The sequence below is a fragment of the Fomitiporia mediterranea genome (assembly GCF_000271605.1).
Source record: "Fomitiporia mediterranea MF3/22 unplaced genomic scaffold FOMMEscaffold_5, whole genome shotgun sequence".
Taxonomy (NCBI): domain Eukaryota; kingdom Fungi; phylum Basidiomycota; class Agaricomycetes; order Hymenochaetales; family Hymenochaetaceae; genus Fomitiporia; species Fomitiporia mediterranea.
In genome coordinates, this window is record NW_006760390.1 from 1,489,995 (window position 1) to 1,507,536 (window position 17,542).

At 47.8% G+C, this 17,542-nt stretch overlaps 4 protein-coding genes across 4 annotated transcripts; 1 reads left to right on the forward strand and 3 right to left on the reverse strand.

The window, feature by feature from the left end:
- Positions 1–40: 40 nt before the first annotated feature.
- FOMMEDRAFT_106182 (translation initiation factor eIF-3b) lies at positions 41–3,084 on the reverse strand. Its single transcript, XM_007265435.1, has 10 exons — positions 3,001–3,084; positions 2,748–2,933; positions 2,502–2,679; positions 2,324–2,449; positions 1,547–2,248; positions 1,294–1,438; positions 1,003–1,161; positions 668–945; positions 261–575; positions 41–200 (listed from the first exon to the last, which is right to left on the reverse strand). The coding sequence occupies exons 1-10, from the start codon at positions 3,066–3,068 to the stop codon at positions 126–128; spliced, it is 2,232 nt and encodes a 743-aa protein (XP_007265497.1). The 5' UTR covers positions 3,069–3,084; the 3' UTR covers positions 41–125.
- Positions 3,085–4,667: 1,583 nt separating this feature from the next.
- On the reverse strand, positions 4,668–10,926 carry FOMMEDRAFT_19226 (FtsJ-domain-containing protein). The gene is made up of 21 exons (XM_007265436.1): positions 10,779–10,926; positions 10,557–10,717; positions 10,162–10,501; positions 9,785–10,105; positions 9,613–9,730; positions 9,463–9,558; positions 8,572–9,405; positions 8,408–8,519; positions 7,825–8,345; positions 7,467–7,775; positions 7,162–7,408; positions 7,009–7,107; positions 6,380–6,961; positions 6,193–6,333; positions 6,063–6,137; positions 5,763–6,013; positions 5,636–5,707; positions 5,468–5,584; positions 5,285–5,421; positions 5,184–5,228; positions 4,668–5,133 (listed from the first exon to the last, which is right to left on the reverse strand). Exons 1-10 carry the CDS (start codon positions 10,838–10,840, stop codon positions 7,728–7,730), a joined length of 2,613 nt encoding a protein of 870 aa, XP_007265498.1. The 5' UTR covers positions 10,841–10,926; the 3' UTR covers positions 4,668–5,133; positions 5,184–5,228; positions 5,285–5,421; positions 5,468–5,584; positions 5,636–5,707; positions 5,763–6,013; positions 6,063–6,137; positions 6,193–6,333; positions 6,380–6,961; positions 7,009–7,107; positions 7,162–7,408; positions 7,467–7,727.
- A 132-nt stretch (positions 10,927–11,058) lies between these two features.
- On the forward strand, positions 11,059–12,702 carry FOMMEDRAFT_106186 (PAXNEB-domain-containing protein; the record flags this gene model as incomplete). The annotated part of the gene is made up of 5 exons (XM_007265437.1): positions 11,059–11,489; positions 11,541–11,717; positions 11,776–11,845; positions 11,904–12,075; positions 12,135–12,702. The coding sequence occupies 5 exons, from the start codon at positions 11,059–11,061 to the stop codon at positions 12,653–12,655; spliced, it is 1,371 nt and encodes a 456-aa protein (XP_007265499.1). The 3' UTR covers positions 12,656–12,702.
- Positions 12,703–12,742: 40 nt separating this feature from the next.
- FOMMEDRAFT_167205 (uncharacterized protein) lies at positions 12,743–16,924 on the reverse strand. The gene is made up of 3 exons (XM_007265438.1): positions 16,723–16,924; positions 14,053–16,638; positions 12,743–13,988 (listed from the first exon to the last, which is right to left on the reverse strand). The coding sequence occupies exons 2-3, from the start codon at positions 16,634–16,636 to the stop codon at positions 12,976–12,978; spliced, it is 3,597 nt and encodes a 1,198-aa protein (XP_007265500.1). The 5' UTR covers positions 16,637–16,638; positions 16,723–16,924; the 3' UTR covers positions 12,743–12,975.
- Between the last annotated feature and the right edge of the window lie 618 nt (positions 16,925–17,542).

The window sequence follows — 17,542 nt, forward strand, 5'->3', positions numbered from 1 at the left end:
ACAGTCAGCACATTATTCAAGCAGGCACATGGATTTGCCCTCCCTCGCGTATCACAGCCAATACAGCTAGCTAATCATACTTCTACAACATGCTAACAATGCATAATTATATACTGTGGACCATATTACTCCTCCACAACCTCCTCAATCTCCTCTAGCACCTCCTCCAACTCAATCGCAATTTCTTCCTCCTGCTCGTCCTGAGAAAACGCGTCGTCACCATCTGTTCCCGCATGAATAAATCGCAGATTGGATCTTACCTCGGTTGTCCGTCCATTAACACCCTGGCGCTCCTCACCCAACTCCTTCCGGCATTTCGCACGCCAGGCGTTCCATTCGTCCACGAGTCGCTTCCGATGGGCGATCAACTCCGCACTCACATTGCTCTCTTCAGCAGCATCTTCCTCGTCGAATGTCCGACTGTATTCCTTCAAGTTCTTGCGTATCTGCCGCTGCTGCTCTTTCGTCAGCAGTGTCCGCGGTCGAGGCCTCCAGAGAAACTGCTTGAAGCGGTCTAGGATGTGCTTCTCTACTTCCTGTCCCTTAAAGTCCCAGATCGCATAGCCATTTTCCAACTTCGGACAAGAGCAAAAAAAGAATAAGGATAAGCACAGAGTTCTCTCCGCTCAATTATGAGCCTGAGAAGCATCACGAAAGGATAACATACCGTGTGTCGCCAGGCACTCGCACTCGTGGCCAAGTACCTTCCTGAAGGGTCCCATTCTACATCCGTCACTCCATAGTGATCACCCGTCCCGAGCAGTGAGATTCCAGCACCCCAGTCCTCCTTTGCGATCTCACGGCGTCCAGTTATGTCGTCCGTATGGAAATCCAAGTCCCAGAACTCTAGTTCCGATTTTGATGAGGAGCCGACCGTTGCCAGAACTACATGTCTTCCGCGCGGCGACCAGCGTATCGTGTTGCTCGTCCGCGACGAGAGGCTCTCTGTATAAGCGAGTCGCTGGGTGAGCTCGAGCTGAGATCCATTTGAAATCCACTTACTTAGTAATTTAAAGTCTCCCTTCCCACGTTCAAGCTGGTAAAAGCTGACATCCGTCTTGATGGTAATCCCAGGCCCAGGATTCCCTACATTTGGGTCACTACTTGACACAATCGCGAAACGTTCACCCTTCGGCTCCCATGAAAAGTCGGTAACGGTATCTGTAGACAAGTCAGTGAGAAAATGAGATCTGGACGGACCAACAGGACGATAACAGGGTTCAGACCGACGTCGCGTGAAGAACACGCGCCGTGTGTGAAGACGCAAAAAGGCCAATGATATCGGATCCGTACCTTTAAGCTCGACAACCTCCACAGGGAAATCTTTTTCTCGCACGCGGAAGATCTCTAGGTTGCAGAAGATTGACTTTTTCGTCTTAGTGTGTCTATCTACCTTGACGCAAAGAAAATCGCCCTGGTTCTGCCAGTATAGCTTGCACTAATGAAAAGAAGTCTTCCGTCAGAACACGTTATTTCCCAGAACCTTGACCTCTCGCAGACCGGGGCCGCAGATAAACGGCCCCGAGTGTAGACAATAAGAACATACCTCAGTTACGTTGAACAGGTTCTTGGATCGCAGTACCGTGCGACTGGGGATGCTCATGAGTGAGACGCGTGCTGGTTGATTTCCCACCTCTGGCGTCCAGTACACAAGCATGTTCTCTTTCGGTCTCTTGGATTTTGGTCCACCTGCGTCATTCTTGCTCTCCTTCTCCGCTTCTTCACGATCTCGATCGCCAATTGGCCGCCATTCAAAATCAACGACACCATCAATCTTTATACTCTTCTTGTCGAGGAGACCCATCCCAGGTAACTCGTAGACACTAATCTGTTGTCCAGGTGTCACACGGGCTACGTAGCGGTCATCTGCACTCCACTTCATTGCGGGCCATTGCATCTGCTTCTTCGCACCAGTAGCAACGTCTTCACCTTGTGAACTGTTTTGTACTGGGAACGTGCGAAGAAGATTGCCCGTCTTGATATCCCACACGGCGAGGCTGTTGCCCTCATCTTCGTGTGATAGATACTGCGCTCCCTGCGGCGCACCCTCCGGGATAACAATAGGTTCGTTGGACCAAGTAACGAGATATCGTTCATTAGGTGAGAAGTCAATCAGTTTCACAAGGGGATGTGCAAACTTCTGTACGGGAGACCACGACGGGCCACCCCACAGCCGTACTCCCTGCCTATGCAGAGTTGCAAGCATCGTGCCAAGCGGAGACCAGGAAACATATAGGTCCGTCCAATTCTGTGATAGAGTAGTGTTATTGGCTATCGCACACAAGAAATGGGCCACCAAAAAGAGTATAGACGCCACACGTACCCGTCTTTCATACGCTACCTCTGACTGTGAAGGTTTTCCATGCCAATGGATGGTGACGTCGTCTTGTTTATAGGTAACATATTGGTCGCGTCCTTGAGCATCGGTAAGCCACGCCCGTAGATGATCCTGCGAAAACTCGGTCAGACTGCAGTGTGATGACAGTAAGACGAGCAAGTACCCTTGGTTGGAATTGCTCTGGTTCTGGCTCAACAAATGTTTCGTCCATCTCCGAAAACTTCTCAATGTCGGTAAACCTACTTGTCAGGAATGTATGCCTGGCATCGAAGGGGTGTCCGTTCATGACATTTAGCGCATAGGTAGCATCATCGGCGTTCTTGAATTCTATGAACACAAATCTATATTCACAGGTTTCAATCAGTTCAGCCCATTCTGTTTGTACGGAAAATGAATGCTACTAGAATACCCTTTGCTCTTTCCTGTCTTCTCGTCCCAGGGCACGAAGATATTGTCCGGTTTGATATGCGCGCCTTTTTTCCCGAACTCCTTACCGATCTTCACTAGGAGCTTCTCAAGTTTTGAATTGTCAATGACTGGAACACCATCCACGACAAGAATGTTATCGAAACCCTCCTCGAGCTGAACGTTATATCTATAGTAGATGAGAGCACAAAGTCAGACTCAGAGATGGAAAATTTTCATCCAAATTGTCGACTCACTTAGCTTCAATGTCGGAATAGTCAATTCCTTCATCATCTTCATGTAAATTCCCGTTCGGTACAGGCATTTTGGCACGGGTAAAGGTTTAAGGGCGTAAGCGGGAGGTTTCTTCAAAATGTTAGTGAAGCTGCAGCACCAGTGTCATTGTGAGGCATGCCTCGTCGTTTCTCACGCTCACGCACACTTGATAACATTACATAATAACTGTGACTTGCGAAGTCGTATTCAAATTTCGCATCCAAGTCATCGTAAAACGAGATTGGCTCAGTGGCTCGTCAAAGTCCATGTAAATTACTTCAGGATGGTCTAGGTACCTACTCGGGCCTCTTATTAATATAGAGCATTACTGTTGGCTAAGCATCCGAGTTGGTGCAATGTGATAGATTCATCAGTGTTCAGATCAAGATAAATGTCTAAAAGTCATATCTCTTATGCTCTTTCGAAAATGCTTTCTGAAGGTTGGAAAACTTAATTACATTTTCGCGTATATTTCTTCTACCAAGACCACTCCAGCGTCAGAGGGCTCAGTCAGAACATCCCCATCGGACCTAGCAAATTACTTCAAGCATGACCATCGGCCGAACTTTTCACAGTGGCCTGACACAACAGTTACACATAAGAAATGAGTAAATTTGCTCGCTTGATCGTCGGAAAGCTTGCCATGCAAAGAAGGAGGTTGGATATTATTTGTAACAAACAGCAGCATTAAAGGTAGGAGTCTTGACGTATAAGTGGGTAAATGGGCCTAGGGAACCCAGATTAGACTTTGTATATATTGTCACAAAGCAATTATTAATTTTAAAAGCATGACAAGCAGTGTTAAACGTTATTGATTTACAAGAATAATGTTTAAAAAAAGTCTTTCCTCAGGAAAGATCATAATACTTGTGCAGAATCCTAATGTACAGTTTGAGCATAAAATTGTAAACAAGTACTTTGTTATATACAGTAGTGATTTATTTCTACTTTCATAGTCTTGTCAGACAAGCTAAAGTCTCTAAAATTAAAACTGAGGAAATTGTGATTCAAATTTGACTTGTTAGTATTGCAGCATGCCACTATTTGAGAATTTGTCACAAGAAGCAAATATATTCTCCCAAGTATTTGTGTTGCTCTCAAAGTACTACTCCTCATTCCGAAGTCAATCAAGAAACTGTGGGTCTTCTGGATGCTTCAGAAGTCGTGAAGTGCGGCAACCATTGCATGTGCATTTGGAATAGTGTGGGATGACATATCGATAATGAAAAGGCCCAATGTACGATATTTTTGTGGATATTTGTGCGAAAAGTTGGGTTGAGGACTCACATACTCAATCAGCACTCCACTCCATTTGTAGGGGGACGATGTTAGGAGATAAATTAGAAATACCTCTGCAAGCTACTTCAAGTACTTGTTTGTTTGGGGACAATGATTGATCGACACTCGCCAAATTCAATGACGTGCCGATCATAATTCACGAAAAAAAGTCCAGACCCTGACTGGCTCTATACAGTATACTCTAAAAGTCCTCTTGCTTGTCGCAATGCAGCGTCAACTGCATCAGAGTTTAAGGGCCTTATGCCTTCATCGCTGTCGTCACAGACTGTATTCCACTCAAGCAGCTGTTACTCGCACTCTCCCACCAAATATCTCTTCTGATCCAGTCGTTTCGAATAGTGCTCTTTCTGTCGATGCGAAAGACAACTCGACGCACGAGGAGAACATGTCTGAGGAGCCACCAAGCTCTTCTTCTTCTACGAAAAAGACTGTTTGGCAAGCTTTACTTCCGGATCCCGACAGCAACCATTGGGTGGGTCCCAACAGAACCGATAGCTACCTTTTTTCGCTTCGGACCGAAGGCATCGAGCCCACAATTGAAGACCTGATGCGACTCACCCCGAAATACAGACCTACCGTCGAATCCCCTGGATATGCACCCGCTTATTTAGAACTTGTTGACCGTATTTGCCGCGCTTTCAGCAAAGACCAGCTACATCGATTCTGCAAAGAGTTGAGTTACGAGCGCGCTTTGTCAAAATCAGGTAGAAAGAAGGTGCAATATGTGGAGGATATAATGGAGAGGGAATGGGGCTGGAAAAACCTCAAGGAGGTTGAACAGCAGAAACGAGAAGCGAGTGAAGTGGTTGTAAAGAGTAAGTCGTATTATAATCTCATATTTATATAGTCCTCATATTTCTACCAGCCTTCCCGATCTCTGCTAGCGAGCTTTTCTTACTGCTTGGAAAAGGTACGCGATAGCATACCTGTTCAACCTGTTATAATTCTGAGACTCGAACTGTTCAGATGGATCCGAACTTCTCCATCTGTCTAGCGAATACAATGTTCACATATCCGTTACTCCAGACCCACTTTGTCTTCGGATAGAAGGTTCATTGGGCCGTATCAAGCAATTGAAAACCTTGATGTCAAACCGGAGAAAGGTACATCTGTCATGGCACTCCCCGAGCCTGTGCTAACTTTTCGTAGTCTATCATAGAAGAAAAGATAGTGCTTCCAACCAAAGAACCCCTGCCGTTCAATCTGCTTCAGAGAGTGTCACGGACAGCTAACGCGTTCATCGAGAATATTGGATCCGAAGGCGAGGTGTGTTCTTAAGCACAATTGCATATCCGTTATATTGACTGACTAGCAAAGGTTCGAATACGAGCCAATAATCAACGTCTCTTGAATATGGCTAGACGGCTAGCTACTCGAGCTGCTGTACAAGTTCGTCCCCCCGCATCCAAATTACTTGATTCATGGCTTAAGCATGACCTTTCAGATAAAGCACGGCCTTGAGACTCCCTTCGCAGCTCTCGTACCCTTGCCTTCCAGCCTTCCGCCCGAAGAATCCCCATCCTCTTACTCGTTGTTTCCTTTCGTCCCCCAACGGAGTCTCCCATGGACGACTGCCGAAGGAGGAACCTTTCGCAGCCGAAGAGTCAGCGATGGGTTTGGGAACAAAGGCACGGCCCTAACTTCATTTGCACCAGAGAACGGAAACAGAAAGGGCATGTTTATCAGCACCAACGGGTACGCTATACTTTTTCTTGGATAGAGGAGAATCTAAGCATGTTTTCAGGGAATTTCCCGCATTAGAAGATGTCATAAATAGTTCTTTTCAAGATGGGCTGGGGCCTTTCGTCATAACAGCATCGTAAGTTGGCTACATATTTACCTATATGCCTCGTAATGAATTAAATATTTCACAGAACAGGTCACCTTCTCGTCATGTCATCGGCATCTGATCGGCTTCGATCGAGTATCATTCCGCCATTTCCAGGCCGTTGGGAGTATCCCGAGTTGCTAGATTGGTTGAAAGGGAATGCCGCCCACCGAATATTTATGCCATGGTGCTTTATCCTCCTCTCCTCTATTTCTTTAGCTAATTTCTTGTAGTCTTCCGCCACCCCTGCATTCTGCTCCACCAAGTCAAGAGGAAATCGTTCATCGGTTAACGTATCGTCGTATCCGAGGACCGGGTGATTCAGCAGCAAGTCGAGAGGGGACTTTCAGTCCGGATAACATTATTCGCGCAGAGGTCATCATTAACAAACAGAAGCTTCAAGGACAGGAAGGTTCGGAGCAATCCGATGCAGAAACGAGATTTGACCTTGTTAGTCGGGATGAAGCTTTGACGAGAGAAGAACTGGACGGTCTCTTCATTGAGGAGCTGCAAGTGCCATCTGAAGATCAACAGAACACATTGGTCGAAGCTAGTGAACAACAGGATTCTGATGTTGGTAAATTTGAACACGAAGACCGTACTTTCGAATCCGAGCCAGACAAATTGGAGGCAGCGACTGATGTTAAGACTAGAAAGTCAGACTACGAAGGAGCAGAAGCTTCTTCGGAAGATGAACCTGTTCTCGGATCCGAAGACGTCGATACCGAAGTTCCCCATGTACAAACACAGTCAAACAGCGAGCCAATATGCTATAGGGCAAAAGAACTAGAATTTTTAGTTGCACTTCCAGATCGGTGAGTACATTCGTAGTTGAATTTTTCAGATTCTGATGTTTCGCCAGGCCCATGGATGTGAAATTTACAGTGTCAGGCTCTGTCGAGTCCGCTCCAGTCAGCAGCTTCCCTGAGCTCGAAAAGTATTTTGACGCTCTCAAAGCATAGTCAGTTGTATTCTGTTGATGGAAACTGGCTCTGGTATTGACGAGCGTTTCCAGTCTTGACAATGCAGAGATCGAACATAGTCCTCCCGAGCCACCCCTATTTATTGAGGACGGAGATGACAAATATATACTGGAGTTGAATGCCAGTATCAGGCGGAGTACTGAGACTCTTGATCCAGACCATGAATCTGCACCGGATTTCGACTCCCTGTCTCCCCCTACCTTTGATGACCGTCGCATCTTGACAACGACTGAGAGTACTTACGACCTTGAGTCGGGCCAAAAACTTGTAAACTGCGAGGTGCGTTTCCTGGCCTGTTGTCTGCTTGGATACCATTTCCGATCCCTTTTCTCGCCAGGTTACATGCAAGGAAGCACTTTCTAGTTTCGCCTGGTTGAGCTTCCTAAGAGACGTCGATGAAATCACGTCGCTTGGCTATAAGAAGCAACCTCCAAAACGTCCCGATCTCTGTGTAGACGACCCCTCTGTTAACGAGGAGCAGTTAAGCTGAGCAATTGATGGGATATATGGCATAGCACAACATGAACGTATATTACAATGCAATATCACTCTAGTCTAGTCAATACCATAGCAGGTGGATCTCGGTGGATTTGATTGCTTATCTCCTCTTCTTGTTAGCCTTCTCTTGCCTCTTCTTCGCACGAAGCTAGAAATATATTAGATACATCACACAAAACATATGCAAAAATACTCACCTCTTTCTTTCCTCTTGAGTCCACCATCCGGTATCGTCCCTTCACGCCCTTCGGTCTTCCTTGTATACCTCTGTGTGGCCCTTTTGCGACCACGACTTTAACTTCGGATTTCTTTTGCTTCGCCTTAGCAAGACCCTTAAGCATGAGCTTCTGAATCTGCTGCGCCTTTTCCCGTTCCGACATGTCAGTCGACTCGTTCACACCCTCCGCCTTCTTCATGGCTTTCTGCAACTTCTGCAATGCCTTATGTTTCTTTCGTGCTTTGGCCTCAGCAACTTTCTTGATAGGTCGAGCATCCAGAGCTCGTTGTCTTGCGCGGAGAATGTCTATGGCTTCCTTTGTCACTGGTATGTTAGGCTTGTAATGCTTCGCCTCATCGTCGAGGAACCACGGAGGTAAACCTTCCTTCGAGTTGAGTGAGTAGCGATTGAATCCGTCGTTGATTAGTTGTGTTTTTGTCTTTTCCCTGTTGACAAGCTGTTGGGCTAGCGTCACAGCCTCGGCGGTCATAAGTCCGTTTTCTGGAAGAAATATCAAACATTATTTATGCTTGCATAAATTGACGTTTGAGATAAAAACATACTTAAGGCCTTCGCTTCCTTGCCTTCGTTGTCGCTTGCGCCGTTTGCATCCCACATTTCGATATCTTCATCATTGCCTTTCGGTACGACTTCAAAGTCATTTTCCGAATCCGACTGAATCTAGATGAGAATCGAGAAAACACTGTAAATAAAATCGCCAACTTACTACCTCGTTGGAATCGTTAGCTTCGTCACTATCATCTTCTCCCGCACTCGACTGCAGACCCTCGTCATCCTCATCGTCTTCGATATTATCCATATCGACGTCCTTGAAGACTTCCTGGTCAAACCATAGCTGAGCAGTTCGACTGGTCTTGTTGTTCACAAGATTTGAAACGAGCTTGGTCTTCTTCGCAGATGGCTCTCTCGTGCTGCCTGGTTTACGCTTCCGTCCTTTTAATGGAGTTTCTTCCGAGCTTTCCGAGTCATTGTCGCTGCTATCATCAGACGAGGAGTCGTCATCAGCACCTGCCTTCGCTTCCTCGACACGGTCCCATCCACCTTCTTCGCCGCTCACATCCTCTTCATCGCTCTTCTCTGTCCCGATCCCAAACCAATCTTCTTTCTCCTTGTGTTTGCGAGCCTCTCGGGCCTTGAACTTTGCATCCCTCTCATTCAGCCGCTCTTTGTAGGCATCGTAGAGGCCATCGAGTTCAGCTTCAAGTCCAGCAATCCTGGCTTCCCCTTCCTCCCCGTCCACTTCCTCCTCGTCATCGTCTGTACCAGGTTCGCTTGATGAATTGTCGCTTTCGCTACCTTGGTCACGGTCTGTAACAAGACCTGCTACGGAGCGTCTCTTTCCAACACCATTTTCCGCAGTCTCAAGATCGAACATGTCATCCTGCCCGAGACCCAGATTCCCGTCACTCTGTTCGAGACCGATATCTAAAGGTGCGGTCATTTGAAGCTGCATCCGTTGAATTGTCCGTGTCTTGGCCTCATTAGCTTTGCGTCGTTCTCTCTTAGCCCTTGCCGAGGCCTCGGCGTTAAATCTCTCGAGCTGAAAGTATAGTGAGTCTCAAGCATGATAATGATGTCTTGTTAAAACGACGCATACTTCTTCCTCGATAGCTTGCTCCTGATCCACCTCCTCCACAATCTCTACTGTTTCCGTCAACTCTTCTGTAGGAACAGACACGTTATCAAGTCCGAGCTTTAGAAACATAATGAGATAGTCATCGAGCTATCCAATGTAGGAGAGACGCACCTCGGTTCTCAAAGCCGAACGCCATTTTATCAATGCTTTAAAATCACCCTTCCCAAGCACCTTTAGATCCTCCAAATTAGCTTTGATGTCCGGAGTTGTAATATCGAGAGCTGCCCATCTGGACACATATGTTAAACAAAATAAGACACTCGAAGTCTAAAATAAAACACACTGTTTTTCTTCCTCCGACTGGAATACAATTCGATTGACGCTACCCAAGAAGGACACTGGATCAGGACATTTGATAAACTCCGCAGCCGTCATGCTTTTGTGAAGGGTATAATCCCCCTCTGCATAACCATCTCGGTGTCGTCGTTTCTTCTCAGGCATGAAAACATTTGCATGTGCATTGATCGAGGTAGCACCCTTGTCCGTGCTAAGCGCAGATGATGTTAACTCCTTGAATGCATACTTGGGATCCAGAAATTTGGGATCAATGTGTTTTGGCGCATAGAAGTCCCTACACACGACGAAGATTTCTGCAGATACGTTTCTACGAAACACCGGAATAAGATGCCTGCATTGTTGACAGAAGACATTATCACGCACCTAGAAGACGGCGGCTTCGTTACCTCAACCTTTCCAAATAGCTGATTGAAGACCCAAATCAAATTGTTGTAATCCGCACTCCTGAATACCTTCGTCACGAAAGTTCCGCCTTTAATCAGAAACTCGACAGCCAGTCTCAGACTCATAAGGACAAGTTCCGATTGGCTGTATGCATCCTGCACCCAAGCAGTACCGACGTTCGGAGCACCATCATGTAGAACGACATCCGCCTTCCAATCTTTCAACTCTCCTCGAATGAGGTTGCGACACTGCGGCGTGGTAATATCGGCGGCGAATGTAGAAACACGAGGTATAGGTCTTATAGGGACCAAATCAACACCTGCAACAGGAACGATGAAAATATTGTTCTAAGCCACAATATGCATTGAACATACCGACGATGATGCTGTTAACGGGCATGTATTTGCTAGCAACTTGTAGCCAGCCTCCAGGAGCAGCACACAAGTCTATGCAACATTTCGCGGACTCCAAGAAAGAATACTTTTTGTTTAACTGGATGAGCTTGAATGCAGATCGAGCACGGTAACCTTGCTCTCTGAAATTTGCGAAGCGTTAACAGTCGTGGAAGATGGGAGATACGCGAACATAGAACATACTTTGCAAGTTTGTAGTACTTGTCTAGACGGCCCTTCCCAGTCTTTTTCTGTGCCTTCCCCATCTAAGTGTTGTCTCAAGAGAACAAGTTAAGATATAAGCAGCAATTTTTTCAATTTGATGATACTGTCAACCAGTGAGCGAGAACTATTAGTTAAAACTAGCGGGAGAGGGAGCACTCGAGCCAGAGGAGAAGGTGCGGCACGCTCAACATTTTTTTGAGATGGTGATCCGCGCTTCCGCAACAAGCCAAGCATATATTCTATACTTCTCCTAGCGACCATGTCCTCCTTCAAGCGCAAAAATCCGTCTACCCCTCAGACGTTGCCAAAGGGAACAAAACCGTCACCAGCACTATCTTCTCTGCTGCTCACGTCTTCTGGGATTCCGTCGTTCGATGACATCTTGGGGGGAGGGGTGCAGCTCGGAACAAACTTCCTTGTTCTCAACCCTGACCCACATTCAGCTCATACAGATCTCCTCCAAAAATACTTTATCTCTCAAGGACTGTCCAGTGATCAACAAGTACATGTGTTCGCGCCAGATGCAAGAAACTTGGTTAACTCATGCATGTGGGTACCCGGAACGAGTGCAACTTCGGTGCCTGATGATGAAGACGCCGTCAATGATAATGAAGGAAAGGTTAAGATAGCATGGCGCTATGAACACATGCAAAAGTTCAGAACAACAGTGTATTCTCAGGACTCAGACAAGTATGTGAGTTTACTGTCTCATTCAGTACCTCAAATCAATACTCAGAGCAGTGAAGACTATTGTCGACCCGTTGATCTGTCGTGTCGAATACCTCCGGAAGCCGTAGCGGCATTTCTTAGTGCTGGATTATTACACATAGAGGATACAGTCTTCGAGAGCTCTGAAGAAGTGTATGACTCTGTGATTCGGCGAATAGAGAATATTGCAAAGGACTCGGATGCGTCCAAGTGAGTGTTGTTTGGTTAGGTTGCTTTCTTAGTTCTCAAAGTCCGTCAATACTTCAAGCAAACAGAACGTCGTTCGTCTGAGTATACCGGCGTTTGCAAGTCCGGAATGGGGTGAGGCAAACCCGCAGGTCAGAATTGTCTTTGTACCACAAGGCACTACTGATTTTCGAACTCAATTCTATTCAGATAGTTTTGCGATTCTTATTACGACTTCGGGCGGTACTCCGGCGCTGCCATTCCATCTCTGCCTTTATCACACTCCCTGCGCATCTGTCATCAGATACATGGGCTGGCGAAGGATGGATAGAGAAGCTCGCCTGGGTCTCTGATGCATGCATCACATTAAACTCTTCCACTGGTATGTTCTGCTCCGATCGCGTCCTTCTATCATTTAACCAAGGTTCCTCCTCATTCAAGCTGACCCTGCAACTGCCGCACTTTTCGCATCTTCTCATGGACTCTTACGAATCCACAAGCTACCATGCGTACAGACCCTAGTCCCGGCGAGCGACAGGTTCTCGAGCCTTCGTGGCCTCGCGGTCGCGTCATCCTCAATCAGTTCGAGCGGAGTTGGTGAAAATAACTTATCATTCAAATGTACTCGAAAAAGATTCATCATCGAGACACTACATCTTGATATTGATGGTGGTGTCGGCGAGCGTCGTACGACTCCTGCGCCGTCTGCCATCGCCATCCAGGAGGGCACCGCACAAAAGATGGCTTCTCAACATCATACCAATGATGGTCATGATGAACATGAGTCCAGGGTCATGATTGAGATGGAGACCAAACATGGTACCATTGGAAATTTAGAATCACGACGGTCTGATACAGATTTAACACCTTCCGGTGAGACTCAAGAGACGGGGACTGTCAAGAAAAAGCCGAAGAAAAGGGTTGGGTTTCAGGTTGAGCGACCCGATATATTCGATTTCTAGCGTACTAGCTCTGTTATATATCGTTTTAATCGAAAGTTGCGACGATTCTTTCCCTCAACCCCAGGAACAAGCACGGCGAAATGGTAAGTGGGTTTGATATCTTGTTCAATGTGAATGCGAAGGACAACATGATGAATATGTAACCAAAGGCGAACAATATTTACTGACTTGCAGCGAAGCATTCCTATCCGAGGAAAACGAAGAAAGGGCTACAGCAAATCTACGAATGAATGAATCCTCCGAAATGAACGAATGTAACGCCCACGAGGCAAGATATCCACAGAAATAGAATAAACCAATTGATTCAGGAAATACCGTGATTATGAAGAAAATAAACCTAGTGATCTGAGGGACGAAGTAACCTTCTGAACATCCTCCGCGTCTGTCGGGCCGGACGCAGCGAGTTCCGAGGCTGGTTTCCAGACAGACTCGAAGTTCGGGTCAATTGTGGAGGTTTCGTGTACGGCGTCTGGCGAAAGGGCAGATTCTGTCCATACGACTGACGCCAACGTGTTGACGAGCGCCCATGAACGGAACATCTCACTGACGTCGGACCCGAAAAACAACGAGCCCGATGGTGTTGAAAAGGAGGAGACCGAGAAGGCAATGTCCTGCGGTCTTATAGACCCGAACACGGCAAATTCAAGGACGGGGAGTGAGGAGAGGGAGTTGGCCAAGTCGGAATTATTTGCTGGGGGTGTGGTAGAAGAAGACAGGACATACGAAACGAGATCCATAGCGAGGGAGGTGTTAGACATAGATGAAAAATAATTTAGTAAAACATGATCGAGAAAATCAGGTGTTCCGAACTCGCGTGGATCCGTCATTGAACTGGAAATGTCGGAGACAGCAGAGGTTCCTGGAAGAGCGCTAAGAATTTCACCGCTGTAAACGACAGTCCTGACGGTAGCGTCTGTACTTAGAGCGCTGGCCTGCAGTGCAACACCTTTCCTGTCGTCGGGAAAAGGTAAGCGTAGGCGCAGAAAATCAACGACGCCATACACAGGACGGTCAGGAAAGCAGGACTGAGAGAACTGAGAAGAGGTGGAAGCGGAGGTCAGACCGAAGGCATTAATCTCCAGAGAGTTAATAAGCGCCATCTGCGTTGAGTTTAGGCCTGGGTAGCACGATATGGGGATCGGGAACTGCGTCGAAGAAGCGTTGGACATCTGAGTGGTCAGGACATCGCCGCCTGGGGACGAGGTAGAATCAAAGGGGATCAGGAACGGCGCGTTCTGTACAGCATCCCTGAATTTCTGTAGATCGGAGACCTGCTGTTGAAGTACGGATGTCCAGTAATTTTGCAGCGCCTTCTGTCGTTGGGTCGATGAAGCTGGAATCATGGTAAATATCAGTCAGCCATGCCCTCTAAGTAGCCAAGTGTTTCGGATACGTACCAATAGCATACGTGTACATTCGATCTAACGCTTTTTCAGTAGTATCTGACACCTCTGCAAGCTGCTCCGAGGACGGCGACGATTGCTTGAAGGAGGCACTTAGCGGGGTCACCGACTGTGCAGCAAAGTCAAAAGAGAATCCGGAAACATCCTTCACGAAAGCACCGTTACTGTCTTCGACAGGGCCATCAATTGCTGACAGAGTATTCCAAGGAGCCGATGAAACAAATTCTTGCAGATCTCTTGCTGCGCTGGCGTCCTCCGACAATCCCAGATTCCAAAGCATAGCAGCCTGAGCCCATGCCGTGCGATTCGGTGCAGCTGCACTATTGATACCCGGTTCAACATCAATTAGAGCGACTTGTTCACGACATAGTCCGTCGATCGGTGGGCCCACCGCACTGACAACTGCATCGGATAATCCACTTGGAGTGAAATTGGCGGAAAAGAACTGGTTGACTTGAGGTAGAAGTATAGACAAAGATGCTGCTAGCGGTTTACACGTTCCGCCAGAACCAGTACATTTGCACGTCGCATCCAAGGTGCAAGCGGCTCCAGTCGAGTTTCCCTTACATACAGGCGCCGAGTTCCTGCTCCTCTCAGCAAGGCCCACGGGAACGGCGATGGCAAGGATTACACCGATCAAAGTACAAATGATCAGTATCCACAATCGATGTTTCCTCCGCTTCAACTTAGCAGAGTCCACCTTCACTGCCGATAGAGTGTCTGTAGACGACCTGTCAACCCCTCCTTTCTGCCGACGGAAGCGCGAAAGTATCGAAAACCGGTCGTCACCATTTCCAGCCCCTCTTTGGCTTATCTGTACGTAGGCTGCACGATTGCCCGACTGAAGCCCGGATGATGTATCGAAAGCCTCCTTGTAATAGAGTTCGCTGTCCTTATCGGCCACAGATTGGAAGCGACTACGATCAAGCAAATCTTCAGCACGCTTCGCAAGCGTGGGTAAGGGAATTGACTCTTCAAACTTTTGAATTTCCTTGCTATTCGCGAGCATAGGCGGTGGATTGCTAGCGATCGGGAGTGGCGGAAGAGGACGTTGTCGCAGCCAAGCAACATACTTCGCTCGGCGAGCTACCGAAGTATTTGATATACGGGATACAAGCGATGATACGACGCTTTTCATTGACTGATTCCGCTGCAGATAATGTCTTGAGCTCGGACCCTCGTTCAAGCCAGATTTTGAATTCATTATAGCATTCGAGACTCTGTTCAGAGGGTTTCGCGTTGAAAATCCAGGCATCCCCGGAGACGAACTAGCTTCAGCTTGCCTCAAGATATTGTCCTCGGATTCCTGCGACAGGTTATCCCTATCAAATCCCTTGGTATTCCGGACATTTTGAGGAGCATCCGCGTGATGCACAGGTGGTTTCGATGCCATCGACGCAGATGTAGCCATAGAGTTATTGACAGACCTGAGAGAATTGTTCGTGTCATCTTGTATTTGCATACCATATGATATTCGATATGCGGGTACGACAGCCACAGGACGCGCCTCTATGCCACCATGTGTATGCCCGACAATGGATCTTCGAACAACGGAATGCACTTGTCCTTCGATCGTGTGTAGCGTCTCAGAAGATTGCTCTGTTAGAGCGTAGTTAGATCGCAGTTCGATCGATCGCTGATCGTGACCAGGCTTCGCTCCCGACTTAACTACTTCCCGGTCGTCCGCTGTCAAGAGATCCGAAGGGTAGAACGGTGGGATCGACTGGTGAGGCGGGGCCGCAGCGCCCAGGCGTTCATCCAGCGATGACTCAGGTGTAATGCGACCCCTCCCATTATATCGCTGTCTCGCAGATCGGCTACTGGCATTGGATACCTTGTCACCGAGAAAAGGCTCTGGCGATTGCGACAAGAGAGAAGTGATGAACGAAGTACTAAGAAGGCGTTCTTCGCTGGGATTGATACTAATCCCAGACGCAGCATCACTCCAATCTAACAACGAGGAGGCCGCAGTCACGGAATAAGGGGTCTCTGGACGCTTTTCTAGTGCCCGGGTAGTAACAGGTGGATGCGGCAAGGGATTCTTACGCAAAGCAAGTGGCCGGACTGTCTGAGAACTCGAAGACGACTGAGACGGGAGAGGAAAAGGCGGTTTCGGAGGATGCCCCACCACTTGGTGCTCCTTGGGAGTCGCTAACTTGGCAGCAGGAGGTGGGCTCACTTTTGCCTCGGTATTCGATCTCCCAGCCTTGGGCGTGGCAGTAGTTCCCAAGCTCTGTACATCATGTCCACTAGAATTGTTTGCGAACACTGCGATTACAGGGGAACGGGATGTCGGTGGTGTGCCGAACTGGAAGCGAGTTGGCGTTTCGTAGTCCGGGATGGAAGGAGGTAGTCGCTCGGCGAAGTTGTAGCTTGTTGGGGTGCCAAGGTTCGACAACGTCGGTGTGGGTACCTCTGTGGGAGGAGAAGGGAACTGCGAGATACCGGAAAAGTCGCTGGTATTGCTAATGGTGCTGTCTGCTATGCCAGAGGCATTGGTACCTAGAGATGCGATAGACAAATGCGGGGGCCTCTTGCTCTTGGACTGCTCGTCCTCGATGACGCGCGGAGTCGACATCGCTGCAAGCAAGAGGCGGAGAGGGGAAGAAGGGGGCACAGCTGAGAACGATGCCCTTGTACTAAGTATGTAGAAACGGTGCTCACAAGATCAAGACCTGATTGATCCCTCTGCGATGGCATGCCCCGAGCTATTCTGGAGCACACCGCCAACAACGCAAGAATAGAGTATCTGATAGGACACCAAGAGAGCCCACACGATGAGGAAACCGTGAAAGACAGCAATGAGAGAGGAAAATAGAGGCCGAAAGCAAGGGCAGTGCGCGAAGAAAGGATCGTGAAGGATACGAAAGAGAAGGAGAGGGCGGAGAACGACAGAGGAGGATAGCCTCAGACGGGAGAAACCATGGTTGGCAAAAGGAAACCCAAGAGCATGGGACAATACTGCACAGCGGTAAGTTGGCTCGGGTCCTCCATGCCGACTGCTCTCCGTCCCGATTCTCTGACTGACTAGACTAGTTTGTCCCGTTCCTGATCCACTTCGCAACGCTATATTCACCATTCAATGAGCATTTAATCCTCTTATCAGTTCAATTTTTTCTCCTTGCATTGCTCTGTTCGTCGTCGCCCTTCCAGCATACAATGACAAGGACGGGCCACCACAATGTCTCCTAAATCATTGAGTGAATATAGCCTGGTTCCACGGGACCAAAAAAATTGGAAAAGCGCGAACCTGATGAATTTCGAGGCACTAAGTAGGATAAGAAGGATCACACTAGGTGTCAGGAACAGAACTTTTTTCACAAGCGGCTTTGCTTGATTGGCCCATGACGGCCCACCTGTGAACAAATGTCACAAATAGAGATGAAAGAAGCCGAGAAATCGCGGACCAGGTTCAGCCAAATGCTCACTTGCCTTTCGTGTCCTCGTCCGGCTTCTCTCCTTCCGTCTGCCACCTGCTCAACGT